Source organism: Cnephaeus nilssonii (genome assembly GCF_951640355.1).
Source record: "Cnephaeus nilssonii genome assembly, chromosome: 19".
NCBI classification, from domain to species: domain Eukaryota; kingdom Metazoa; phylum Chordata; class Mammalia; order Chiroptera; family Vespertilionidae; genus Cnephaeus; species Cnephaeus nilssonii.
This window is the reverse complement of record NC_137090.1, coordinates 8330404-8356950: the sequence shown is the minus strand read 5'-3', so window position 1 is coordinate 8356950 and position 26547 is coordinate 8330404. Positions and strand designations below refer to the sequence as shown.

At 61.7% G+C, this 26547-nt stretch overlaps 1 protein-coding gene across 4 annotated transcripts in view; it reads left to right on the top strand.

The window, feature by feature from the left end:
- The window catches only part of RARA (retinoic acid receptor alpha), a 44055-nt gene that overhangs the window by 4007 nt on the left and 13501 nt on the right, over nucleotides 1-26547 (top strand). Inside the window, exons 1-2 of one of the 4 annotated variants that reach the window (XM_079797970.1) lie at nucleotides 1909-2046; nucleotides 16960-17502. In XM_079797970.1, the coding sequence (XP_079654096.1) occupies nucleotides 17325-17502 (178 nt within the window). In that variant the 5' untranslated portion in view covers nucleotides 1909-2046; nucleotides 16960-17324. Of the gene's footprint in view, nucleotides 1-1908; nucleotides 2047-5368; nucleotides 5697-16959; nucleotides 17503-25157; nucleotides 26244-26547 lie in introns of those variants that run through there. The other 3 variants (XM_079797968.1, XM_079797969.1, XM_079797967.1) reach the window with 3 other exon arrangements.

Genomic DNA, 26547 nt, shown 5'->3' with positions numbered 1-26547 from the left:
AGACCAGGGACGAGGCTCTCGGATGTGGGTTTGCAGGCCCTCCAGCCCCCTCTGTGAGCCCCGATCCCGCCACGCCTGCGTCACGGTGGTTGTTTGCCAATCCCCTCAACAAAGGAGGGGAGCAGGCTGAAGAGCAGGGAGCTTATCGGAGGCTCGGAATCCCGGGTCACAAGCGAGCCCACCTGGAGCCTGGGAGAAGGGGGTTGAGGGGCTGCAGGGAGAAAGGACAGTGGAGAATGGTGGTCCCTCACATTCAGCCTCCTGCCGCAGCCTCACTTCCAGGGCCACCACGTTGCATGGCTGCAGGAGGTGCCATTCCGTCGACTGTGACATCAGTGGCGCCCTCTGGAGTTGTTTCGGGGGGCCCTGCCTGTGTAGCCCAACGCGGCGTGCTTTGGCGCCCTCCCCCCTCTTTCTGCGAATCAGCTTCAGATCCAGCTGGAAGGAGATGCTGGGACTGGTCTTCATGCAACACCCACTCCCCCACCCCTGCCTCCTGCCACTCAACCTATTCCCCTGCCGCCCACCCCCTGCCCCCCAGCCCATCTCACTGGGCCACAAATTGTGGTGAAGTAGCCCCTGCCCCCTCTCCACTCAGTTTCTGTCTCTGGGGGGCTGATTTATCATGCCCCCCCCCCCATCAGGCCTGCTGCAGTGTGTGAGAAATCAATAGTGCAAATGGATTGAGGTTGTTCAGCCTGTCAACCCCCTTGGGCCCCACCTACTCCCCTGGGACTTGGGGAGTTACTCTGTCCCCTCCTGGCTTATCACACAGACATACACACCTCCACCTGGTGGTTGCAGCCAGAGCGCGGAGCACAGAATTATTCTTTCTTTCTGCCCATCTCTGTCTCTCTCTCTCTCTTTCTCTCATATCCTGGGCTGGTCTTAGCATGACAAATACTCTTGAACATCTCTTTTCTAGCTCGGGTGGAGTGGGGGTGTAGGGGCTTAAAGGGCAGTAGGCTGCCAGCCAGAGGTGGGAGGGAAGCAGGTGGGTGAGTGAGCCGGTGCCCAGGGAGGAGGACTAGCTGGGGAAGGGATTGGGTGACAGCCCACCCCATCAGCCTCTGGTAACTCAATCCCTGCACCCCACCCTCCCAATTCCCCTCCTGCTCAACAGCTTCAGCAGCTGCTGGCTGGAGCAGGGCTGGCAGAAGTGTGTATGAGTGCGTGTTGTATGTGGGGGTGGGGGTGGGGTAAGAGGGGCTGTGGGGGCAGGAGGTGCTGCCAGGACATGTTAAAGGAGACTCTTAGCCTGGGTACAACTTGGGTGGCAGGAGGCGGTAGGGCTGGTGGGAGAGTGGGTGGTGAGTGATGGGCAGGGGGCAGGCTGTGGAGGGGGGCAGGGCTGCCCAGGGGTCTCACAAAACTTGTCTGCACTGGAGCAGGGCCTGGTGTGGTGAGGGTGGGCATGGTGAGGGGGCAGGGGCAGGGGCAGGTCCAGCCATAGCTCACCCCCCAGGATTCCTGTTCTTCGCCAGGGGGCGCATGTAACCATGAAGGACACAGCCTGTCTCTGTCCCCAGTGCCCCGGCTGTGCCTGCTGAGCATCACAGTCTCGGTGACTCAGTCACTTCTGTCCCGGGGCTGGCAAGGTGCCAGCCATAGCTCGTCTCCTCTTCTCGGTAGGTGAGTCACTGCCCTGGCATCTCCCCCGGATGCAGCTGAGTCACCCGGCTGTGCCTGCTGGGCAGGTGGGCACCAAGCTTGGGGTGGGGCTGGGGGGGCCATATGCATAGTCCCAGTGTCTTCTCTGATCTCTCTCTGGCATGTCCTGGCCCCACGCATAGACCTGCAGAGCCAGCCAAGGATGGGGTTTCTCCCATGTGCTCTGCTGAGGGGAAGAGGTGGCAGGATCTGCGTGGAAGTGTGTTTGCTTTGGCGTGAAGGGGGGTGAGCTAAGGAGGTGACTGTGGGTTTGAATCTTAGCTCTGCCATTGACAAGCTGTATGACCTTGGGCAAGATGGTTTCCTTTCTGAGCCTCAGCTTCCGCGTCTGTGCAATGGAACCAGGAGCCCTGCCCCAGAGTACCCTCCTGCCCGGTGAGAATCAGAGGGGGCGGGGCCTTGAGGGTGTTGGTGGGAGGAGCTCCTTTGGGGAGGAGCTGGGAGGCTGGGGAGGGAGGAGTGGACTGAAGCCCGGCCCAGGCCCAGCAGACATCTCCCATCGCACCTGCCTCCAGGTGGTCTTGGCCTGCAGTGCCGCCCAGCCTCTGTGCACGTGACCAGCAGTGTGATTCCCGGACCGTGGTCGGCAAACGGCGGCTCGCGAGCCACATGCGGCTCTTTGGCCCCTTGAGTGTGGCTCTTCCACAAAATACCACGCGCGGGCGCGCACGTACAGTGCGATTGAAACTTCGTGGCCCATGCGCAGAAGTCGGTTTTTGGTTTTCGGCTCGCAAAAGAAATTTCAATCGCTGTACTGTTGATGTTTGGCTCTGTTGACTAATGAGTTTGCCGACCACGGGCCTAGGGGCTCCCCAGAGACTGTGAGGGAGGCCTTGTTTTGCTAGAAGTGAGGGCCTTGTGGGGTGTGTCGGAGCTCTTTTGTATCTCCTTGGACTGCTGGGGGCTGTCACTGGCCTGTATCCTCTTGTTTGGAGAAAGATCCCTGTCTTGGAAAACAAGTAGCCCAGAGTTCCCCCTGAGCCCTCTTCCTGTGTGCTGGAGGGGCAGCTAGGCCCCCAGGAGAGTCTTTCCTAAAAGTGAGCAATCCCCAGGCCCGTGGCTCCCCCCCCTCTGCTAGACTCCTGCTGCCTCCTACACTCTTCTCCCTCCAGCCTTAAGGACCTTAGAGGATGGGGGTGGGGGTGGGTAGGAGTCCCGTTGTGGCCCCAGCACAGCTGGAGTGCAGCTGCTGCTGCAGATTGGACTCCTGGCCCCCCGCCCACCTGGGACCTCTCCTGCCTCCGGGAGTCGAGCCTGGGGAAGGCTAGGTATTGGACAGGCAGGCCAGGGCGGGAGCACACCCAAGGCGTGCAGGCTGTGTGCGGTTCACCTGGGTGCCAGTCTCAGGCGCTTGTGTGTCTGACCCCTGTGGGGAGCAGGTTGTGGATGCCTGAATTTCTTCCCTCACCGGCACGTGGGTCTACTGCTCTGTCTGTTCAGGCGTGTGCCCCACCCTCTGCCTCATGTCCTTGTGTGTGCACAAGTGCCTGTCTTGTTTTTCTTTTCTTTTTTTTAAATCTAGTTCTTTATATATATATATATATATATATATATATATATATATATATATATATATATAATTGATTTCAGAGAGGAAGGAGAGAGAGAGATAGAGATAGAAATATCAATGATGAGAGAGAATCATCGATCGGCTGCCTCCTGCACGCCCCCCACTGGGGATTGGGCCCACAACCTGGGCATGTGCCCTTGACTGGAATCGAACCTGGGACCCTTCAGTCCGAGGCCGATGCTCTATCCACCGAGCCAAACCAGCTAGGGCCTGTCTTGTTTTTCTTTTGTAAGAGAGAAAAAGAAAGGGAGAGAGAAACATCGATTTGCTGTTCCACTTATCTATGCATTCATTGATTGACTCTTATATGTGCCCTGACCCGGGATCAAGCCTGCAACCTTGGCGTATCAGACGACGTTCCGACCAGCTGAGCTACCCGGCCAAGGCACTCATGCCTGTCTGTGTGCTCATGGATGTGCATACATGGGTATCCTGGGCATGCACGTGGGGGTATACACATGTGTGCTCTGAGCGTGTATGTGGGTGTCCTGAGTTTGCATTTGCACACCTGACTCTCAGTGTGCGCACCTGACCCCATGTGCTTGCAGGTGTATGCGAAGGGTATGCCTGTGTTTATGCACACTTCCATTTTTGTGTCCGTAATCCTCACCCCCCTGGCCTCAGCTGGAAGGAAGACTGGTAGAATCTAGGCCAGGGGGAGCCTGTGCAGGCTAGGGGGAGCTGACAATGAATCCCCCCTCCACCTCCCCTACCCCCGCTCCCAGGCTGGTCCCTCACCAGGTGGCGCCCCCTGCTGCTGGCTGGGCTCATGCTGAAGGCCTTTGGGGGGGGGGTGGAGGAGAAGGGGTTAAGCGTTGGCGTCCACATCTGGGAGCCATTGGCGCATTCCTGCCGGCTGAGCGCATGTTTGCGGATGGATCTGGACGGGACGGGGCGGGAGGGGCGGGGCGGGCGGTTCGCACCGGCGGACGGAAATCCAGACGGGAGCGGGAGACCGCCGGCCCAGCGGGCGGGACGGGGCCGGGGCGGCGCTGCCAGGCGCTGTGCGGGCACCTTTCCCCGGCGCAGGACCGCAGGGCAGGGCGTCCCACGGACCCGGCTTGTCTTACCTCCCGGAGGCGGGGGCTGAAGCTGGAGAGGGACCATCAGATCCCTCCCGCCGAGACCTGGCTGTGCAGCCAGGGCGACAGTGGACCCAAACCCGTGTCCCATCCCGGCCTGGGGGTTCCCTCTGTAAAGCGGGGGGGCCCTCCGACCGGTGGGTTGGGAGCTCTGCCTGTCGGGTTAGAGGCTTGGGAGGGTGGCACTTCCCCTTCCAGTGGGAAGTCCTGTGGGGGCACCCGTGGCCACTTCTCTGACTGGGAAAGGGGGTTCCCTAGTGATTCCGCTTTCTGCTCCCCCCTCCTCTGACTGCCAGAAGAGCAGCAGGCTGGGAGGGGGCCAGGGGCTGTGTTGGGGACTGGGGTCCTGCAGATGGAGAGTGAGTCAGAACAAGAATGCGAGCTTTAGTGGCTCCCCAGCCTGGGCCGGGAGGGAGAAGCTGAGTTCTCTAACATGGGGGTGGGAGGGTGTAGGGGTGTGTGGGAGGGTGTAGGGGGGTGGGGTCTTGCCGCCCCTGACTTAGCCTTTGGAAGATCCAAGAACCACTGCTCTCTTTTTTGGGGGGGAGGGGAGCTGCTGAGCGGTTGCAGTTCCTCTGACTGACGACCCACTCGAGCTGGAGAGGTTTGGGGGGGAAACTGGGAGGAGTGCACTTGAGTGAGGGCTATCTACTCTTGCACTCCTTTTTTTTTCCCAGATGAGAAAATTAAGGTTCAGAGAAAGGAAACGACTTGTTTAAGGTCACACAGCTTTCAGCTCCCACTGGGGGAGGGGGATTATAATTTGGGGAGTCTGGGCTTGACAGCTAGGGCCAGAGGCACTGAATTCACTTCCCAGGTTTAAGTGTGTGTGTGTGTGTGTGTGTGTGTGTGTCTGGGGAGGGGAATGTGATACCACACACTGCAGTCCTTTCTCCATCGATCCCTTTTCCCACTCTTTCCGCAGAACGTCAGCTCCTCGCTCTGAAGCTCTCCTTTTGGGGCAGAGGGAGGGATTCTCACAGATTCCCACGGTCCAGCCTTCGGCTAGGCGCGGCTCCTTTAAGACTCGCCCAGTCTCGGGTCTATTAAGGCGAGGGGAGTGGGGCGTGATCCTGTGGGCCCGCCTCTGGCTGGTGATTGGCCAGTGGGCGGGCCGGGGCGGGCCTGAGGGAGAGGGCCTCCCCCAGCCCCGTACCCTCCGCCCCCCAAGTCTGGGGCTCCGGGTAAAGTTTCAGCCTCCGCACGTGACTCGCCATGGCCGCTGCCTTCGGCCCGCGCTGCTGAGCTCGGTCCCCCGGACGGCTGCTCTCCCGGGATCCCGCGCCCCTGACGCCGAGCTAGACCAAGGCGCAGGGCCAGGGCAGACGCCGTGCCCGTGGGCGCACGGACGGATCGCGTCCCCCCGCTGCGAGGTAACCTCTCCCCCGGGGGTTTTGGAGAGCCCCCGGCTCCCACGGGCATCGGGGACCCTGGCTCTGCTCCTGATTGGAGCTGCGGATGGGGACCGGGAGCCGGGCGGGTTCCGACGGGAACCCGGGGTTTCCAGGGCTTCCCACCCCGCTGCCGCCGTGCCCGGGGTGGGGGAGCCCCGTCTGGGCGTCTGTCTGCGCCCGTGTCTTCGCGCGCAGCCGGGCGGCGTCCGGAGCCGTCTGCCGTGCGTGTCCGCGGCGCCCGGGCCGTGGCAGGACCGCCGCTGGGAACTCCGGCTCTCTCTCTCCTTTCTCTTCAGAAACGAGCAAAACAAAAAAGACTTTCAAACCTGTTTGGGGAGAGATCGGATGCCCAGCGGACGAGCCCCCTCCTTCTTTCCCTCCTGTTATCTGAGCTGCTCTGTGGTTTGGGGAGAATCAGCCCGGGGGCCCACCCCCACCAGAGGCAGCCGGCTTGGGGGGCGGGGCCCGCTCAGCTGGCGTGCCCGGTGGAGTGAGGGGAGCCGTCAGAATGGGGTGGGGGAACCCGGGCCGCCGGGACAGGGATGACTGGATCTGGTGTTACCATGGGGTTGTGGCGGCTTTTTGGGTGAGAAGAGGATGGAATCGACTGGCCGCCTTTGCTCTGCTGAGGGTGTCTGGGACATGGTGCCACCCACGAGGCGGGGAAGCTGCTAGCCAGATGTGTATGTGGGAGGGGGGCACTGGAAAACCAGCTTGGCTGTGCCCCCTCTCTGGGCACTGCCCTGTTGTCAGGCTGCTCCGTGGGAAGGGGGTCGGGCCCCCAGAGTGCTAGGCTGGGGATGGGCACCAACTCATATGGAAATCATACCAAAAAAAACAGCCCTCCCCCCTCCCAGCCTGGGAGATTCCTTTCCCATCCATTCTGTCTTGGATAGGATACCCACCTGGCGTGGGCTTCCTCTTCTGCAACTAGCTTGCCTTCTGCCCGCGGGCTGTGTGCACATGTGTGTATGTATATGTTCTCCAAGGGACTTGTTCCTGAGGACACGGCCCCACTCCCCCACTCCTGCTGCATACCCCCCGACCCTCACTTCTACCTCCGACCACCGCCCCCTACTCCAGTGTCCTGGTCAGGGGATTGGGGCATGTCTCTTGCCCCCTTCCCTGGCTGCAGGGGTCATCGGGCAGGGTTGGTCTGGGGAAGCGGTTCAGTAAGAACACCAGGTCTTACTAGGAGATGGCCTCAAGCCTTAAACTCCCCCAGGGCCTTGTGCTTGATGGGGAGGCTGGTGGGGGAAGCCCCAGGTTGGAGTAGGGATGGCTTGGAGCCTTGGGGCTTCCCCTGTGGAGAGCGGGTTGGAGGTGAGTCTGGGGGCGGGAACAAGAGAGAGTATTTGGAGCTGGAGGAAGAAGGTGGGTGTGTGGGGGGGGGGGTTGCGGAGTCAGGGAGTTGGTGGCTGTGAAAGATGTTGGTGCACTGGGAGGGGCCGGGACATCAGTTCTGCCTGGGAATCTGGACCCTGTGGGCCCTGAGACAGAGCGGTTACTAAGGTCACACTCCATGGGCCCCTGGGAGCTGAGGATGTTGGATGTTGCGGGATTTTGCGGGTGTGAATGAGCGCGATGCAGTGTCCCTGCAGGAGTTTCCCCACCAGACGGGGGAGGGCGGCCCGAGGCATTGGCAGTTCTGGGAAGACTCTGGGCTCGGAATGGCTTAACCTGGGCACCTCCTCCCGTAGCCCCTGAATCTCTGCCCTTCAGTTTTACCCTAGATGCCCCTGCCACTATAGGACACCTCTCTGGCCCCCCCTCCTACTGCCAACCATGTGGCAGCCTGGCAGGAAGCTAGCTGTGGGCAGCACCATCCTGATCACCCCCATGCATTCCCCGTTGGGCACAGTCACCCACATGTGCCATGACGTGGTTCCTGCCACCCTGTCTAGCGTGGGGGAGAGGACATAATCTGAGTGGCCCTTCAGGTCTGCTTGGGGGGTATTGACCCGCGCTCCTGTTAATTCACTTTCCTTCCCCTGAGTCATTTGGTCAAGTTTATTAGGAGGTTCGAAGTTGGCTGTGCCCTCTGGCACCTTCCCCCCCCCCCCCCAAGCCACTCCTTGCTCAGACTCTAGGGTCTTAGGTTAGGGTGCTCCTCAGAACTGTGTGACATGAGGGCGGGGCCTGCCCCCAAACACCAACCTCAGTGCCCAGTTCCCTGTCCTCTGGGCAGCATGGGCAGGGCAGGACCTAGGCCGGGTGTCTGTGGGGTCTGTTGGTGAGCACTGAGGTCTGGGTGAGGGCCATGTGGGGAAGGTAACCCTATCCCCGTGATGAACAAACAGGGTTATCTCCACTTGCCCAGCACCCCACCCCCCTTTCGGATGGTGGTGGTGTGGGGGGTGTGGGAAGCTGGCAGGGCCCCTGGCAAGATGACCAGGGTTGTCCGGACGTACTGGGTTTTGGGAAAGGCGTGTGGCAACCCTGCTCCAGCTCCCAGGGCTCTGGCTGCGCAGCCCCCGCCGCCTGCTGTCTTTCCTCCCTCCGTCCCCCTCTCCACCCTCTGGCTGCTGTCTGGAGCCCACACGGTTGGTTTGTGGGAGGTGAGGGCCTGGAGCTCCGTGTGTGTCCAGGGAGTGTCCTGGGGATTGGCAGAATTGGCTGAGGGTGTCTGGGTGTCCCCGCAGGGCGGGCGGTGTGCGGGGGACCGGGCCCAGAGGGTGAGAATGTGTCAGGGTTGGTGCGTCTGTCCCAGTCTGGCTCGGGTGTGGGTGTCTCTTGCTCCGTCTGGATCTCGCCTCCCGCTCCAGTCCCCGCCCCCCCCCTCCTTCCCCAGCTGGGACCGCCTGCCTGCTCTCCCTCTCTCTCCGCAACTGGAGCCTCCCTAGCTCCTTCCTGGAATTTGGAGAGGAGGAGGAGGAGGAGGAGGCAGGCAGACAGACCTCCCACACTCTAGCCTGCCCGCCTGGCAGGGAAGGGAAATGAAATAGGCGCTGGGGCACTAAGGGTTCCTTGGCTTCCCCAGACCCTCCAACACACCCCCCAGAGTGGGGGGGCAGGTTTTACCGAAGGCGCGTGGCTGCCCCCACACCCGCCAGTGGGAGCCAGGCCTCTTTCTTCCACCCAGCATCCTGCCCGCCGGGGCCCCTGCGGGGACCTCCAGGCACCACTGTGGGCCCGGGAGGGGGGCGGGGGGGATTAGACTGCTGCCAGCCTGGCCAGCACCTGTTGCCAACCCCCAGCCCCGTAACTGGAGCTGGCTGGGAGGGGGCTGCAAAATGACAGGTGGAATTTCTGCAACCAGGCAGCCCCCCCTCAGCCCACTGGCTCTGCCTTTCCCTTCCCAGAACGAGGAAAGCCTGCCCCCCCCCCCCAAGTGTCAGCCTGATCTCAGGGATGATGTCCCTCTCCGGTGGGCGGGGGCAGGGCCCGGGAGATGGGGAAGGGGGTGAGTTTATTGCTATCTGCCCAGGGACGCCCCACTGGCTGCAGAGCTGGGCTGCCCTTGTTCACGTGTTCTGAGCTCTGCTGCTCTGGCAGGGCTGGGGGCGCGCGGGGATGGGGGTGCTTTTCTGTTAATGTTTTAATTGCATAAAAACTGGGAGCTCAGCTCTGGGCCAGTGGGGAGTCTGGGTCTGGCTGGCCTCCCGGTTTGGGCTAAATATAGTCTGGGACATCTGCAGAGAAGGGGAGGGGGGCAGAGGGAGCTTCCATTCCCCCCACCTCTGGCCAAGGTGCCCTCTCTGGGCGGGCACCTTGGAGCAGGGAAGGGGATCCTTCAGCACAAAAGGCAGGGGAGAGGCGGGTGGGGGCTGGGCACAGCGGAGACCTCTCCGGTCTGGAGGCCAGTAGAAGGCTGGGATGAACCCAGAGGCTCAGGCCAGTGCCTGCCGGCCCGAGTGGGGCGCAGGGCCGGAGTGGGGCGCAGGGGGCTGGAGCGAAGGGCTGAAGCGAAGGGTTCTGCTCGCCTCCCCTCCGAGATGCCTCCATGTGTCACTGCGCCCGGCTGCGTGTCACCGCGACCCACTGGCTGTGTGCTTGTGTGTACACACCTACCTCGGAGCGGCTCCCTCCCCCAGAGCCTCCGTCCCCTGGGTCCTGCTGCAGGTTCCCAGCCCGTCTTCCTTTTGTCCCTTGCCCCACAGTGAAACCTCCGGCCCAGGAATCGAGACTCGAGAAGGGGAAGCTGCGGTGGGGAGTTCTCTGATCTCCAGTCACGGCAGGAAGTGGAGGGGAGGGGGACCGAGGAGGGGACCTGAGCGGCAGGCGTGGAGGGAGGGCCCGTCGTCAGCCCTGCAGCCAACCTTGAACGCGGTGGTAGGGGGCGGCCCACCTCCCAGCCGCCCCTCTTCCCTCCAGCTCCAAGGGGGGCCCACCTCGGGAACAGCTGATTTCCCAGGGGCTGCTAACCATCTTCATCACCCTCCCCACACTGGGGAAAAAAAAGTCTTCCTGTCATGTGACTGTCACTTCCTGTCCCACTGTGGTTCCTGGGATGTTTGTTGTTGGTTACCATGGAGATGGCCGCTGTAGGCTTTACCCTGGTTCTTGTGGGGAGGAAAATGCCCCCTCCTCCTAGACCCACAATGGTGGGGGGGGGCCTGTCTTGGGGGCTGTGTCAGGCTGAGTGTGTGTGGTCTCTGATGTCCCCGATCCCCCAGGACCCCCCAGACTTGTGTCTATGGGAAGGAGTCACGGCTATCTGCTCAGATGAGTGTTGGGGAGTCTGTGACCACATGTGGCTGTGCGTGGCCGGCTGTGCAGACCCTGTCCCCTCCAGCCTGGGTCCCGCGCTGCCTTATACAAATGCCAGTTCGTGTCTCCTCTTACTTTCGTCACCTTCTCCCACCCTGTGTTCTCATGGAAACTATCCTTCCCAGGGAGTTTCTGTGACTTCTTGGGGTCCAGGTGGAGTGGGGTGGGGCTCTGGGCAAGATCTCTGGTTGTGTATTTTTTTGGGGGGGCGGCGGGGAGAGTGGTGCCCCTCGCACACAGCCTGCATCAGCTCCTCCCTGACCCCAAAGGCCTTGTGCTTAAGGGGCTCGGTGACCCACTCTTCCCACCCCCTCCTGGGCCTCTCTGCTCTGTTCACCGGGGATGGAGAGGGGAAGAGATTCCCCCAAGTTTTAGCCCCAACTGAGTAGGCGTGGAGTAGGAAGTTCCTGGGGGGTTGCTGGAAGGGGGGGTATGGGGCAGGGCAGAGTCTGACTCAGGCCTAGTCTGGGGTCAGAGCCAAAAGGATATCCTGAAGCAGGGGAGGGGGGGCGTTCCCGGCTTCCCTGCAGCCTGGGTCCCCAGGGAGGGGTGCTGGCCGGGAGGGGGCTGGGAGCACTGAGTCCTGCTGACAGTCTGTCTGCCCGAGGACTCAGAATTGGGGTCGTCTCTGGGTTGGGGCAGAGTTGAGGGGATGGGGGCATTGCTGTAACCACACACACATACACACACACACACACACACACACACACACACACACACGCCTCCCATGTGCTCCATCCATCCAACGCCCCTGTTGTGGGCAGTTGTGCTGCCTACACTGCGGAGGCTGGGAGACGGTGTTGCGGGGGCAGCTGCCAAGGTGAGGGTGGGGAAAGCCCCGTGCCAGGACGGGTGTGAGGACGGTGGTTTCCAAGCTGGGGGGTCCCTTTTTGTCTGTGCCCCTTTGGCCCCCCTCCCCAGACAGCGCTGCCTTTGTTTGGGCCGCACACTCCTGTGGTCTGGCTGTGGCCTGGGCTGGCTCATCTCTTCCTCTTCCTGTTTCTGCCTTCCCCAGGCTGCTCCCTCCTCCGAGGCCTGGGCTGCCCCCTGCCCTTTCACCTACTCTCGGCGCTGAGAGCCCGAGGCTTCCCCCGGGGCTCGGAAGGTCCTGAGCACAGCTCCCAGGGGCTCTGGGATGTGGTCCTGGGGTGTGTCGGAGTCGGGGGGGCATCGCCCCGCCCACCAGAGACCCCCCATTTCCTCCTCCTAGAACTTGACCTGTCATGGCCTTGGGCTTGTCCAGTTGCTCTTTCTGCCTGTGACTCAGCCACTGCTGAGCGTGTGGCCGTGGAGGTCAGGTAGCCCTGCGTGCCGGGGCAGCATGCGGGCCAGGTAGGGCACCGGCTGGGGAGGCATCAGACCCGCTCTCCTCGAACCCGGCGCTCGTCCTGAAACCCTGGGGCAGTGGCAGCCTCCAGAGGAAGACACTGGACTGCAGCCCTCCCCTGGCCCCTCCAAGGATGTGCTCAGGGCCGTCACATGCTGGGGCAGGTTTTCAGACAAGTCCTAGCCCCAGCGGGGCCGGCCGGCCTGGGGTTCTGAGGGGCCGGTGCGGGGGAGCTGCCCTCCACCTGTCCCAGGTGATCCTCTCACACACTCCGGGGGGGTTCTCTCTCCGGCCTGCAGCCCAGACCCTGGTAACAGAGGACCAGAGTGGCCAGAGAGTGGGCTTGCTGGGAGGAGAGGGGCCCCTGGAAAAAGGGAGTAGTGGTCATCACTGCTCCCCAACCCTTGCCCGCAGCTCCGAGGAGCATGGGGGAAGGGGGAGGTTGTGGCTTTGTGTGTGCGTGTGAGTGTCTTTTCCTGGAAAGTTTATAAATAGATCCAGCCCACTGCTGGGGTTTGAAATCTGCCCTGTCCCGCCCTGCCCTGCTCCTGGCAGGGGAGGGGGTCCAGAGGGGCCAGGGGTTTGCTTCTACCAGGGCTGGAGTTCCCATTGCGATGCCACCCCCCCCCCCCAGTGGAGCTTGAGTTTTGGGTGTCATTTGCATATGATTCATTGACTGTCTAGAATTGTTAGGAAACCCCCTGTGCCCCCTTCTTTGAAGCTCCCCAATCCTGATTTCCCTCTCTGAGCCCCTCCGGGACTGACTGCCTAACTTCCATTCATTGGGAGCCATTGTTTCAGGAGAGCCTGGGGAGTGGAGAGGAGAGAGTAATGGGGGGCGGGAGGGGGGGCGCGGCTGGGCCAGCTGGGTTTGGGGACCCCTGGCTCCTCTCCCCTGACAATAGGGAGGAAATGGTCAATTTCTCTTCCCCTCCTCCCCTCCCCAAATCCAAAGGTTTCCCCTTTTTGGTTTGTGAAATGAAAGAAGGGAATTTAGGAGAGGGTTGTGGTCAGGCCTCCGCCCACACCCCAACTATCCCTCTCCCCACATCCCTCTCCTCCGTCTGAGGGAAGCAGACCCTGGAAAGTGGGTAATTCTCTTGCCCAGCTCTGTCCACAGATGCTAACCGTGGCCGGGGAGAGGAAGGGAGAGCTGACACCGCCCAGGGAGGCCCCGGGCGGGCGGTGCTGAGAGGTTGAGGGGTGTGGGGGGAGGGGGGGCAGTTGCCCAGCACCTCCCGTGTGCCAGGCGCTGTGCTGGGTGCTTTCCAGGACTTTTATCTCTTAAATCACACAGCGAGTTGTTGAGGTAGACAGTGCACAGGCGAGTAAACAGATGCTGGAGAGGTTAAATGACTTGCCTAAGGTCACCCAGAGTGGCAGAGCTGAGATTTGACCCTTCACACCTCGGTTCTTTTCTGCCATCTTCAAGGCTCAGCCAGCTCGTGCCTTTTCCTCTGGGGCGTGTGACTCCGGGGCACCTGACCCTGGGCAGGGATTCTGGCACCGTGGGGAGGGGGGCCCCGGGGGCAGGGGCGTGTGGCCGGTGGCAGGCGCTCTGGCCCCCACCCCTCTTTCTGCTGTGCCGAGTCTGTGGGCCTGCGGTTTTCTATCCCTCGAGGGAGGGTGCCCCTGGGCCCTGGAGGTGGCGGGCCCAAGGTGGAGGTTGGATGTGGGTAGCTTGTTTTCCCTTTCTTGGGTGCTGGTTTCGATTCTGTGACTGTGTCTTCTCACCCCTGGGTGCAGGGGCCCGGGGCCCAGGCGTCTCCTTGAGGGGCATGGCTCCGGAGGGAGCTTCCGGGGCGGAGCCTGTGCGCGCTGGCTCTGTCCCCATCCTCCATGCCCTTGCCCGGCCCTGTTCCCTCACCAGCCTGGCCCTCGGCCCATGTCTGTGATCTTTACCCCCTCCGGCTGCTCAGGGCCCCCCCAAGGGGCTGAGTAACTACTGCACTTGAAGTCTGAGGCCAGCCTCTCCCTGGGGTGTGTATCTGTGGGGGAGTCTGAAGTTTGGTCCAATTTCCGACTCCTCAGGGGCAGAGGAGTGGAGGCATTGAGGTGACTGTAGTTCTCTCTCCTGTGGGGGCAACGGTGGGTTCCAGAGGACTGACGGGTCCACCCCCCTGCCCCCCCCAAAGCTGGGTCAGGACGCCTGGAGTCGGAAGCGACTGGCTTTCTGGGCCTCACCCCCTGGGCCCCACCTCAGGGCGGCTGCCCCAGCGTGGATGTGCGTCCTCCGAGTATGTCTGAAGGGTGCACCTCTGTGTTCAGGGAGCGCGGTGTGTGTGTGGGGGGCCTGGACCCCAGGGAGGCAGGCACAGGGGCCCGCCTGGCTGTGTGAGGGCCAGGGGAAACGGTGGGGCTGCGGTTGTGTGTCTGCGGGGAGCTGAGTCCGGGGGCTGGGCACGCAGGCCCGGAACCATGTTCGCTGTGTGGTGGAGCCCAGGTGCGGAGAGATGGTATCTGCAGGCTCCCTCTTCTCCCGTGCGTGCCCACACACACACACACACAGGCCGGGTGTGCGAGCGTGCTCTTGCCCACCCATATGCTTCCCATAGCCCTGCGTGCATGCGTTTCTGTAAGTGTGGGGTGTGTGTGTGTGTGTGTGTGTGTGTGTGTGTGTGTGTCTTAGTCTGACTGTCAGTGCTGATGAGGCTCAGCCAACCCCTCCTTCCCTTGCCTGAGTTCCGTTGTGTGGGGCCCCACAAGGGTGTGGGGGGCCTGGGGTGGCAGTTTGCCCAATGGGTGGGGCCCTTGTTCCTCTGACGTCAGCCCTCTCAACCTGGGAGGGAATCCGCAGAGTCCGATGGTCGTCATCATTAATAACAGTAAAAATCATGGTCATTAACAAGGTCCGGCCCTAGCCGGTTTGACTCAGTGGCTAGAGCGTCGGTCTGCGGACCAAAGGGTCCCGGGTTCAGTTCTGGTCAAGGGCATGTACCAGTCGTAGGCTCCTTCCCTGGCGCAGACCCCGGGGGCCCTGGCTGGGGCTCTCTGTCTTTCCCTCTCTCTTTTACTCTCCCTAAAAATCAAGGGGAAAATATCCTGGGGTGAGGATTAACAAAAACAAAAACAAAAAACCAAGGTCCAGATTTCACTCAGAGGAGAGCGGCCCCCGCCCTCGCACGTACCTGTCCCCACTTCCCCGTCCCTGGCTCAGGCTGCCTGGCCCAGCTGGGCCCAGAAGCCCTGGCCTCGTCCACAGCGGCCTTGGCAGGAACTCCCCCTTCGCAGGCATGGTCCTCAGCCAAATGCTGGCCATGTGCTTGTCCGCCGGACTCCAGGACTGAGCCCGGGGAGCCTGGAGCTCGGGGGGACGGGGTTGGAACGGGGAGCAGTCCTTACTTTGGGTCTCTGTGGCCCCGTGACTTTCCCTTTCCCTCTCTCCCTCCTCTCTGTCTTAGCAGCTTTGTTGAGGTGTAATTCGTACACCGTAAAACTCACCCATTAACGTATACAGTCGGATGGTCTCAGTGTATTCAGAGTTGTGCAAACCACCCCCATCCATTTTAGAAGATGCTCATCACTGCACACAGAGGTCCCATCCTCTCCGCGGTCACTTCCCATTCCCCTCCAACCCACACCCAGCCCCTGGTAAGCCGCAATCTACTGTATGTCCTTATAAATGGCCTATTCTGGACATTGTATGTGAATGGGATCAAACACTATAGGGTCTTTTAGAACCAGCTGGATGTTTTTCAGGTGTATCCATAGCGCAGTGTCTGTCAATGCTTTCACCCTTCTTTATGGCAGAGTAGTATTCCATTGTATGGATATAGGTGTCATTTACCCATTCATCAGTGGATGGGCATTTGGGTTAACTTTTTGGCTATTTTGAACAGTGCTGGGATGAACACCCATGTGTACGTTTTTGTGTGGACTGATGTTTTCCTCTCTCTTGGGGAGATACCCAGGAGTGAAACGGTTGGCTCTTTATACGATGGTAACGCCGTTTGACCTTTTGAGGAACTGCCACCCCGTTTTCCAGGGCAGCTGCTCTCAGTTCCATTCCCACCAGCAATGTGTGAGGGCTCCCGTTTTTGACATCCTTGCCAACACTGGTTATTATTATCAGTCTTTTTTATTATAGCCATCCGAGTAGATGTGAAGTGGTATCTCATTGTGTGTTTTTTGATTGGCTGTTCTTTTTTTTGTGTGTGTGTGTGTGTCTGTCTTTGCTTTTGTCTTTCATGTATGTACTACATATGTATGTATGTATATGCATGCATTTATATGTATTTCAGTATGCATGTCCTATATAGCCCAAGTGGATTGGAAGCCTCTGCTTGTGGATCTGCTTCTCCGTGTCTCTCTTTGCGGTCTCACCGTGTGACGGAGTCTCTGGGTTCGCCTCTGTCTCTCTCTGCCCCATGGTGTTATCTGTCCATGTCCTCTGCTCCCAGCTGTTCAAACAGGGTGTGGATCTGTGTACACACTGGTGGGAGACATCTGGCCTTTCATCTGGGGCCCACCCCCACCCCCTCCGGGGATGTTGCTTCTGCAGACAGAGTATGTGGGTGAACTCTGAGATTAGCCTCCCTCACCCCTTGAGTGTAGGCCCTGCCCTCCGGACATACTGCGCCCCCCCACCCCCCAGCCCATCCTGCTGTTAGGTTCGGCACTGAGGGTGATGCCCAGGAGCCCTAGTTCGCATTTCCCTATTTTCACGTATGTAAACAGGCCTCCTCCCCTGGCCTGTGGGACAAACCCATCTGGGGGGCTGGGGCTTGGATTTGGGGGGGGAAGTGGTGTAAGAGGGGCCCCTGGCTTAGGAGTCATTTTTCTGAGAAGTGCCAGTGCTTTAGGGAAGCGGCTTTTCCTCCCCCTCCCTCTCCCCTCCAGCCCTCCTTCTCTGCATCTTGACCTCAGGTAACCCACGCGGGGGAAGGAGCTCAGCCGCCTGCATCCGCTACAGGGGACCTTTGGGGTGGCACCGGAGACCCTTCACCCTCAGGACTGTGGGTGAGAGGCCTTCCGCGGCTCTGAGCTCTGCCCCCGTCTCCCCAGCCTGGCTGTGCTGTCCTGCCACCCCCAGCAGTGTCTGGGCCCTGCTCCCAGGCTGTCTCTGCCAGCCAGGCATGGTGCCAGCTGTCTGCTCCGCCGGGTGCCACAGGAAAATCTCCGGCCGCCCAGGTTGGGGAGCTCCACGGGGAATGCCCGTGTGCCCGCTCCTCTGTGCCCACTCACCTGTCTTTCCTCTCTCCGCAGCGTCACAGGACATGGCCCCCCCAGCTGCCTAGCCGGGGCCCACCTAGGAGAGCATCCTTTTCGGCGCCCCGAAGGCCAGCTCTGGACCTTGCCAGGAAAGTGCTAGCTTGCAGAACTGCTTGACCAAAGGACCAGCTCTCGGGACGTCCCCCAACCCCTGGCCCCCAGCTAGCGCGGGGGCTCCAGGCGGCTGAGATTAGCCTGCTAGCGTTGGACAGCAGCAGCCCCAGGACAGAAAGGGGGGGTGGGCTGACCGCCCAAGCCCCCTTCGGGCCCAGGCCCCATGCCCCGAGGAGGGGCGGCCTGAAGCCCGCCGGAGCCTTCCGCCAGACTGTCCGCCTGCCTCCTGACCGTGGCGGCTAGGCATGGCCAGCAACAGCAGCTCCTGTCCGACACCCGGGGGAGGGCACCTCAATGGGTACCCGGTGCCCCCCTACGCCTTCTTCTTCCCCCCGATGCTGGGTGGACTCTCCCCGCCGGGCGCTCTGACCACTCTCCAGCACCAGCTTCCAGTTAGTGGCTACAGCACACCCTCCCCAGCCAGTAAGTGGGGTGATGGGAGGCTCGGTGGGGGAGCCCTGGCGGGAGCAGGCCCGGGGGTTGGCCGCCGGGTACATCTGTCCCGCGGCAGCCGCGAGGTCTTCTGCGGACAAGGGACACCATCGTGTGGGGGGGCTCCGGGAGGAGAAGCTTGTAGGCTGATCACGTGGTTGTCTGATGTGGGGGCCGCAGAGGGAGAGATGAAACAGTGTTGTTCCGCGGTGCCCCCCACCCCGCTTCTGTGCTGAGTCTTTGAGGGCCTTATAAATAGCTCCAAGGCCTGGACACAGCCTGGAGGCGAGTAAACAAACCTCTCGACATTTGGTGGAAATGGCAGCTCTGCTGAGAGCGCACCCACCTACTCCCCACCGATCCATCCCGGCTAGAGAGGGGCAGGCTGCTGGAACCCCCTCCCCCTCCCACTTCCAGCTCCGCCCCGGGGGAGGGAGAGAGGGAGGAACCCAGGAGCAGCCTGGGGGACAGGGCGAGTGTCCCAGGAGGGGCGCTGGGCTGGACTCTGGCTGTGGACACATGCATGGTCTTGGCAGGGCCTGTTTTCTCCCTACCTCCTCCCTCTGCCATGGGGGCTGCCTGTTTGCTGGACGGGGGTCTCCGTGCCCTTCCCTGGCTGGCCGAGCCAGGTAGTGGGAGGTGGCGGCGGCTACGGCCAGCTGGCAGAGTCCAGGCCTCGGGCCTGCCAGGCCGCTTACAGTAACTCTGGCCCCCAGGGCCCAGCTGGGCGCCAGGCCAGGGCTGGGGGGGGGGGAGGAGGGAGCCAAGCCGGGGCCTGGCCTGGGGCTGGAGGAGGGGTGGAAGCCGCCGAATAGACCATGAACCGGCATGGACCGGCAGGCTGGCGGGTCCGTCGCTGGCCTGGGAGACGTGTCCCACCTCTCCTGGTGGGCAGGGACCGAACACCCGGCCCCGGGCACCCACTGCCCCTCCCGCAGCCACTGGCAAGCTGCCTGGCATCACTGCCCTGTGAGCCTGGCCTGGCCGGGTCAGTGCCCCCTTCTCCGTGCGGGGACAGCGCACTCGCCCCAGAGCCAGGGAGTCTCTGTCCCGGGGGCAGGTCCTGGCTGGGCGCCTCATGCCCGCACTGGCCCGGCGCCCACCACCACCACCGCTTCCTGGTGGCCGCCTCTGGCTCCGCCATGGCCCCCTTCCTCCCAGGCCCCACCAGCTGCTGGGAGTAGGAGCCCTATGTCTGTGCCCCTTTAAACCCTGGGGCCGGGGGCGGGCAGGTACTGCCTCAGTTCCCACCCCCCCTTCTCACACCTCTGTCGTCTGTTTCCTTCCTCTCTCTGTCTTCCTCACATGGGATGCGAGGCGGGGGGGGGGGGGGGGGCACAGTGACGGGGAGTCGGGAACGGATTCTGGCCCGGCCTGCCAGTGGGTGCCAGGTGATGGCGAGGCCAGCCCTTGGGTTCAGGGTTGCCAGGGAGTGGGTGGGTGAGGCTGTGGTTCTCAGTATCCATATGGGGCAGTTGCTGGGTAGTTGCTGTGTCTACAGGGACCGGGGCTCATGTTTCCACCTTGGAAAAGGAGCATCTACTTCCTGCGGGGGGAGGAGGGGGGCAGGGCGGGGGTTGGGGAAGAGGTCGGGGGCTGTAACCTGGTGTCTGTGGACTTGTGCTTCCCCAGGTGATGGGAGCAGAGTCCGGACACTGCTCCCCTGGGGCCTACCCTCCCTGAGGGCGGGAGGGGGCCTGTGCCAGGAGAGTGAATGCTTTGCCCTCCTCTGAATGTTGCAAGCTTCTTCCTCTTTCTCAGAGGTGGGTGGGGCGGGCTTCCGGGTCCCCACTTCCCACCCTGGTAACCTTTCCCCCCAGGGTGGGGTGCCCACATTGCAGGCAAGCGAGGGCTTCTCTGGCTTTCTCCGCCCAGGTTAGGCAATGCCCCTTCCGGCCCCTCCCTGCGAGCCCGCGGCTTCCCTGCTCCTCTCCCCCTCCTCCTCCTCAACAACAGGACTCTTCCTACCCAGACCCCCGGCTTCTGAGCTCCTCCCTAACCCTCCCATTTTCTGGGACCATCTCCCTCCTCATGCAGAGCTGGGGGCCTGGATCTCAGCTCCGGGATGGAGGCACGACAGATCAAAATTCCCAGGCGTGGGGCAGCCCCGCCACCTTCCCTGCCGCCCCTGCCGCCCCATTCCTACCGGGAGCCTTGGCGGACTCTGGCCCTCCGCCACCCTTTTGTAGGAAACCTCGCTGATGAGGCTCCCTCCTCCCACTTTCCACCAACAAAGGTGTTGGGACATTCCCCCTCCCCCTCCCATCCTTCTCCCCAAGGGGAGGCTGGGCCTTGGTGTCTCAGGTGGCCCCTTCAGAGAGACCTGGTGGCCTATGGAAGGACGTAAATATTCTTGGGGTATTTGCCCTGCTAGTCTCACAGTAAGGTCCCCGAGACGGTACAGGATTCTCTACCCCAAACCAGCCCCTGGGGCTCGGTCTCCCCCCCCCCCCCCCCCCCCCGAGGACTGGTATTTACTGTGGAGGGCTGGATTCTGTGTGCATTGTGGTGAGGGTCAGGGCTGTGTGTGCTTAAGGGATGGGTGGGGTCAAGGTTGGGTGTGTGTTGGGAAGGGAGTTAATGGTTTATGCGTATTGGGTGAGAGGGTCACCGAGTTGAGTGTGTTTTGGGGAAATCCACTTGGGGGAGCTGGGGAAGGGGTGTCACAGCTTGTGTGCCAGAGGGGCCTTGACTTAGGGCCTAGAGTGTTTCAGGGGGCGTGGCCTGTGGATTGTGCTGTGTGTTTGGGGAGGGGCAGGCCTCTCATTCTTATCATCATCTAGGCTGGAGGGGAAACTAACCTGCCTTTTTTTGTTGCTCCCCCAGAAATTCCATGGTGGGGCAGGGTAGTGTGAGTTCAGGCTTTGTCACTTGCTGATCTGATAACCTCTCTGAGCATGCCGCCTCGCCTGTCAAGCGGGGATATCACCAGAACCCCCTGAGAGGGCTGAGATGAGGCCAGGTGGTGGTCACAGCCGTCGCACAGCGCACAGCTATTGTGACGGTGAGAGGGGCCTGGCCCTCGGGCCCTCATAGGTGGGTTGCTAACGTCTGTGGAGCACCTACTGTGTGGGGGGCCTTATCTCTGGTTTACCATCTTAATCCTCACCATCGGGGAGAGGGACGCTATCCCCATTTACACACGAGGAAGCGGCTCTGGTGGAGGGTGAGGCTGGGTTCCGTGGCCGGGAAAGTTGGGCTATTTTCCAACAACCAGACTGGCAGCTTCGGGAGGGTATTTTGAGGGGCACTCCTGGGTGTGGGAAGCCCAGAGGGGGCCGTGCCTATGCCGAAATCCCCCCATGGCTGAGGCCCTGCTTCTGCGTCAGGAACTCCCGCCTTTGCCCAGTAGGGGGCGAAGGCAGCATCCCCCCCACAAGCCTCAGCCTCTCTTCTCTGTTTTGGATTCTGAAGGCTGGAGGGAAAGAGCGATAAGAGGCCTGGGCCAGATCTCCATCCTGTCCTGGAAGCTGCGGATACAATCTGTTCACACCCAACCCACCCCACCCCCCAATCTACCCACTGCCGCCCGCCCGCGGGAGTTTGCAGAGCTCAGCAGGCAACCTCCCCCCATCTCCAGACAGACACTGTAGGAACAGAGTGTAAAAACCACAGTTCAGATTCCTATTTTGTTTCCATGTGTGGGGTGGGGGCAGGGAAGCTGGAAGCAGTCAGTGGAGGAGCCGGAAGTGGGAGCCCCGAATGATTGGCGCAGTCTTTCCCTTTCTGTCCCCGTACTCACTGTGTGTGCCTCGAGACGGGGGCACGGCCCTAGGGCCTGGGGCCCCGGGGAGACAGAAAAAGGGGAGTGCCCTTCTCCTCTGCCACTCTCTCCCCATTGCAGGCTGCGTCCTCCCTCCCTCCCTCCCTCCCGCCTACTCTTTCCCTGGACAATATAGGAGGGGCAGCCCAGGGGGAGGGGGTACAGCTAAGCGATGCCTTTCCTGGGACCCCAAATGTAGAGTCAGCCAAGACCGCTGGATGGGATTTTGAATGAAAAGGGGGCCCCTCGCCTTCTATCTGGCGGCATTCGTAATGCACAGGCCCCCTCTGGGCAGGATCCCGGCAAGGGTTGGGGGGGGGGGGAAGGGGGGACTCCGGGAAGGAAGCCTGCCCTCTTAGACTGGCCCAGACCTGGGACACGGTAAGGGCCGTGTGCCCGTGGGGATGTGCCAGTGAAGACCGGACTGTCTTGAGGGGTAGCCTGTGTAGGAGGAGGAAGAGGTTTCCCTTCTGCAAATGACTTTGGGGTGGTGCCCACACCGTCTTCCCCCTCCTCTTCCTCCTTCGTGGAGAGAAGCAGGTGGACAGCCGGTGGAGCTGGGCCTCCCAGGGTGGACTGGAGGCCCTCAGCCCTCACCAGACCAGAAATAGAGGCCCTCCCCTCCCCCCGCCCCCATTTTGACGACTGGGTGCTGGGAACCTCAGCCAGCCCACAGACCAAGGCTCTGTGGGCAGCAGTCTCACAGGAGAGCTCTTCCTGTTTGGCCGTGGGCAGGTCACCCAAACGCTCTCTGTCTGTTTCCTCCTCTTTAAAGCAACACTCCTGATCCCCCTGTGGCTGGGCGAGTGGCTGCGAGGCCACGGTGACCTGCTTGCTGGTGCAGGCTTGGGGGAGCCTGGAGTACCCTGGAAGTGATGAGCAGCGATGATGAGGGGCGGGCAGAGCCAGGAATTGTCTTGGGGGATGGCCACCCTGGACTGGGACCTGATGTCTGTCTGGTTCAGAGCCTCATGATTTCCTGTTTATGATCCTCTCCAGATGGGGTTGGGGACAGGAGGGAGCCCTGCCTGGCACAAGTGGGGGCCGGTTCAGTGGAGCCCACAACTGCTGAGGGCCCGCTGAGCACACAGCCCTGGAGGAGCTGTGGGGGGTGCTGCAGGGGAGGACCCCAGGCCTGCAGCCGCCAGCAGCCACCAGCCGGCTGGCCTTCCTTTCCCCCTCGTCTCTCACTGCCCCAGGACCCTGTGTTCTGCTCTGACCTGTCCCATGACCTTGCTGTCGCCCAGAACAGGCATCTCACCCCCAACCTCTCCCCTTCATCAGCTCCAGAAATCCTATCCATCCTTCAGGGAACATCCACAACACCCATCCCTGCCATGCAGGGACATCTCCCCACCCAGCTCCTGCTGCGAGCTCGCATCCTTTAGGAGATGTTTTCCTTATCCCTAGGTCTTGGGTGGCAGGGACAGTCTCAGATCCCTTCGTACCTCCCAGTGGTGGACACAGAACCTAGAACAGTGGTCGGCAAACTGCGGCTCGCGAGCCACATGCAGCTCTTTGGCCCCTTGCGTTTTTAGCCAAGGCCAGCTTAGGAGGACCCTAATTAAGTTAATAACAATGTACCTACCTATATAGTTTAAGTTTAAAAAATGTGGCTCTCAGAAGACATTTCCATCGTTGTACTGTTGATAGTTGGCTCTGTTGACTCATGAGTTTGCCCCACGGGCCTAGAACATACCTGGTGCCCAGGAGCTACATCGTTTGGGGGGAAAGATACCAAGGGCGGCGGAAGCGCCTGTCTTCGTCCCCAGCAATCTCATTCACTGCCGAGGCTGGCGTTCGTGCCCCAGACCCCGGCATGCCACCTGCGGCCCAAACCTCACTTAGGTGAGCTCTCACTTTGGAGCCCCACACCCACCTGCTCCCCAGCCCAGGAGGCTTCTCTACTTTTTAGTCTCAAGAACTTGGCTGGTGCACAAGCCACACACGAGTCCTCTTGGCTATCTCCTTTCCTAGTCCCACTCACCCCGCCCCCCCGCCTTGATTCTACCCTCAAAAAGTCTCAAACCCTGACTTGTGTTGTTCAGTGGTTAGAGCGTCAGCCTGCGCACCAAAGGGTTGCGGGTTCGATTCCTGGTCAAGGGCACATACCTGGGTTGCAGGTTCCATCCCTGCCCTGGTTGTGGCGCGTACCCGAGGCAGCCAATCCATGTGTCTCTCTCACATTGATGTTTCTCTCTCTCTCCTCACCCCTCCTTCCTGTCCACTCTCTCTAAAAATCAGTGGACAAATGTTCTCAGGCGAGGTTTTTAAAAAAAGTTTCAAGAATCCACCTTCCTCTATCAACACAGCCAGTTTCCTCGACTGCACTACCGTTGTGCGCTGTCCAGACGGCTGTAGTAGCTTCTAACTGGTCTCTCCTGCCCTCCCACAATCCATCCTTCACATATCTGCTAGAAAGATCTCATAATGCTGTAACTCAGATCTTGCCTCTCCTCTGCTTGGGATTTTCCTGTGGGTTCTTCTTGCATTTAGGATAAAATCCGAAAGTCTAAATGAACAAGCCCATGTGGTCTGGCCTCAGCACACCTCTCCAGCCTGGTCCTGTGCCCCTTTTCCTCTTGAATTTTATGCTCCGTCTACTCTGTTCCTCTGCCGGTTCCTTGAATGAACTCACCAACTTCTGTAACCCCAGGACCTTTGCACAGCCTCTTTCTTTTTATGAGACTGCACTTCTTCCTACTCTTTGCCTGACTAACTCGGTCTCTGCTTTGAGGTCCTCCCTGATCCATCAGGACCTACATTAATTCTTCAAAGCACGCCATACTTGTGTCATACTACCAATTATCTCGGTTTGCAAACACACGCGTACGCGTGTGCACGGCACACGTATAATCAATATTTGCTTAATAGCTGTTGCTTCATAAGGACAGGCTCACCAGAGTGTCCACATAGGAGGTGCTAAAAAAAAATACATTTTTATTTCTTGAATTGGCCTGGCATGGTAGGAATATGGGCTTTGACAGCAGAGAGTTCAAATACACCACCCTTTATTAGCAGTGTGAACTTGGGCAACCCACCTCGCCTTGCTGTGCAATAGGAATAATGACCGCTTTTCTCTTGGAGTAGCTGTGAGGATTCAATGACAATATGCATATGTTAAGAACCTGGCTTCTAGGAGAATGTCCTTGGGAAGCAGCTAGATGCCTGTCCCCTGCTGGGATGAGGGAGGGGTCAGAGGGAGTCCTGGGACACCCTCTCCTTCCCGGACCTACCCCACCTGGGCCTTCCTCCAGGGAGCAGGCCCCCGCAGGCTTCCAGAGGAAGTGGTCAGCTGGGAAGCACCAGCCCGTCCTCTGATCTCCCCGGGGCTGGGCGGTGCGGTGGGGGCCGGTCCCGGTTCCGAGGTGGGAGACACCCTGGGCCGTGCTCTGCTCACCGGAAGTCCGCGGAGCGGCGGGTGGAGAGTCTCCGCTGCACGCACATGTGCCCAAGCACCGCACCGCCGCGTCGGGTTCCGGCAGCGGGCGGGCGGGCGGCCAGTCACCCATGATGTCACAGACAATGACACAAGCCGGGTGTCTCCATCCGACACAGCGTCTGAGCTGCACAATGTCACACCCGGGGCGCCCGGCACGCCGCGTCCTCCGTGGCGCGAACACTTGGCCACACACACCCCGGCCCTTCGCCGCCGTGACCACGCTCCGCGCCTTCGGGGGAGCTGGCCCGACCCGGCGGGACTGGGGGCCCGGCAGGCGAGCCCCGCGGGCGGGCTGGCGAGCGGGTGATGTCACGGGCCGCGGTGGGTGGGTCACCCGGAGGTGAGGCGCCGCCGGGCGAGTTCAGCGAGAGTTCAGCCGCATTGCATTAGGCAAATGAGGCCCGGGCCGGTGGGGGTGTGCTAGGGGAGGACCCCGGGACCACCCCCCTCCTCCCGCACCCACACCTTCCCCGCCGGGGCACCGCCGGTTCGGGGGCTGACCTAGCCTCGGGGGAGGCTGGCAGCCGGAACTGGGGTGGGGGCGACGCCCGCCCCGCCTCCGTCCTCGCGCCGCGCGCAGCCCCCTCCTCCCCGCGCGCCGGCCGCAGTCTGAGCTCGGCCGCTCCTCCTCGGGCGCCTGTTCCTCTCTGTTTCCTTCTCCTCCCCCTGCCCAGGCTCCCCCCACTCGCCCGTGCGCGGCCCGCCTCTCGGTCTCGGTCCCGGCGCCTCTCCCGCCGCAGCCGGACCCCGCGGGAAAGGGTTAAGCCGAGGGGCGGCGCCTGGGCGCACCGGGCGGAGGGAAGGAGGTGGGGTCCCGGGGAGGGGGCTCGAGGTGGGGGCGGCGGCGCGCACCGCCGGAGCCCCAGCGACGGGTCTGGGGAGGCGGGGCCGCGCGGGGGTCCCCACCCCACCCGGTGTCCCGGCCCCGGAGAAGCCCGGGCGCCCCGGCGGGGAGGAGGAAGTGCTCGGGGCTCCCCGCCTCCCGCGCTGATCCCGCCCCCGCCCGGCGCTCTCGGGGCGCCGCGGGACTCTGCCTCCAGCACCGTGAGACTCCGGACGGGAGCCCCCTCGAGGTGACGCTGCCGAGTTCCCGGGCTCGGCCTGGCGTCCCCGGGGGCCGTCGAGGGGCCCCCGCCCCCCAGCGCACACAACTTCCCCGCTTTTCACCTGGAGCTGGCGGAGCGGCGGGCCGACTCCGACGCGGGACTTCGGGCAGCGGGCGGCCCCCCGCCCGGGTCGCCTTTCGGGGCGGGGGACGGGCCCCTCGCCCCCAGCTGCTCTCCTGGGATGGCGCCGTCGTCTGAATGAGGGAGACGACTCTCAGGACTCCCCCGCCTGGACCTCTTGTCTTTGCGGAGATGTACGAGAGTGTGGAAGTGGGGGGGCTCACCCCCACTCCCAACCCCTTCCTGGTGGTGGATTTTTATAACCAGAACCGGGCCTGTTTGCTCCCGGAGAAGGGGCTCCCCGCCCCCGGTCCCTACTCCACCCCGCTCCGGACTCCGCTTTGGAATGGCTCAAACCACTGTAGGTACCAGCCCCCCCCCCTCCTATTGTAAGGGGTGGGGGTGGGCCGGGGGGGCTTCCGCTCCTCGGGGTGGGGGATGCGTCCTGGGGGCGTGGTGGGGTCTTGTCTCTACCCTTCGCTGTCCCTTGTCTCTCTTGCTGAAACCCTGGCGCCTTTGCTGGACAATTCAACTCCCGGAATCACCCGGGCCCCATTCCTGCAGTGTTATATATACTAGGGCTGAGAACTTTGGGGGTTCCTCCCTTCAGGAAACATTCATTCACTTTTCCTTCCACTTCTTGGAGAGGAAATGAAGCCCCTTGG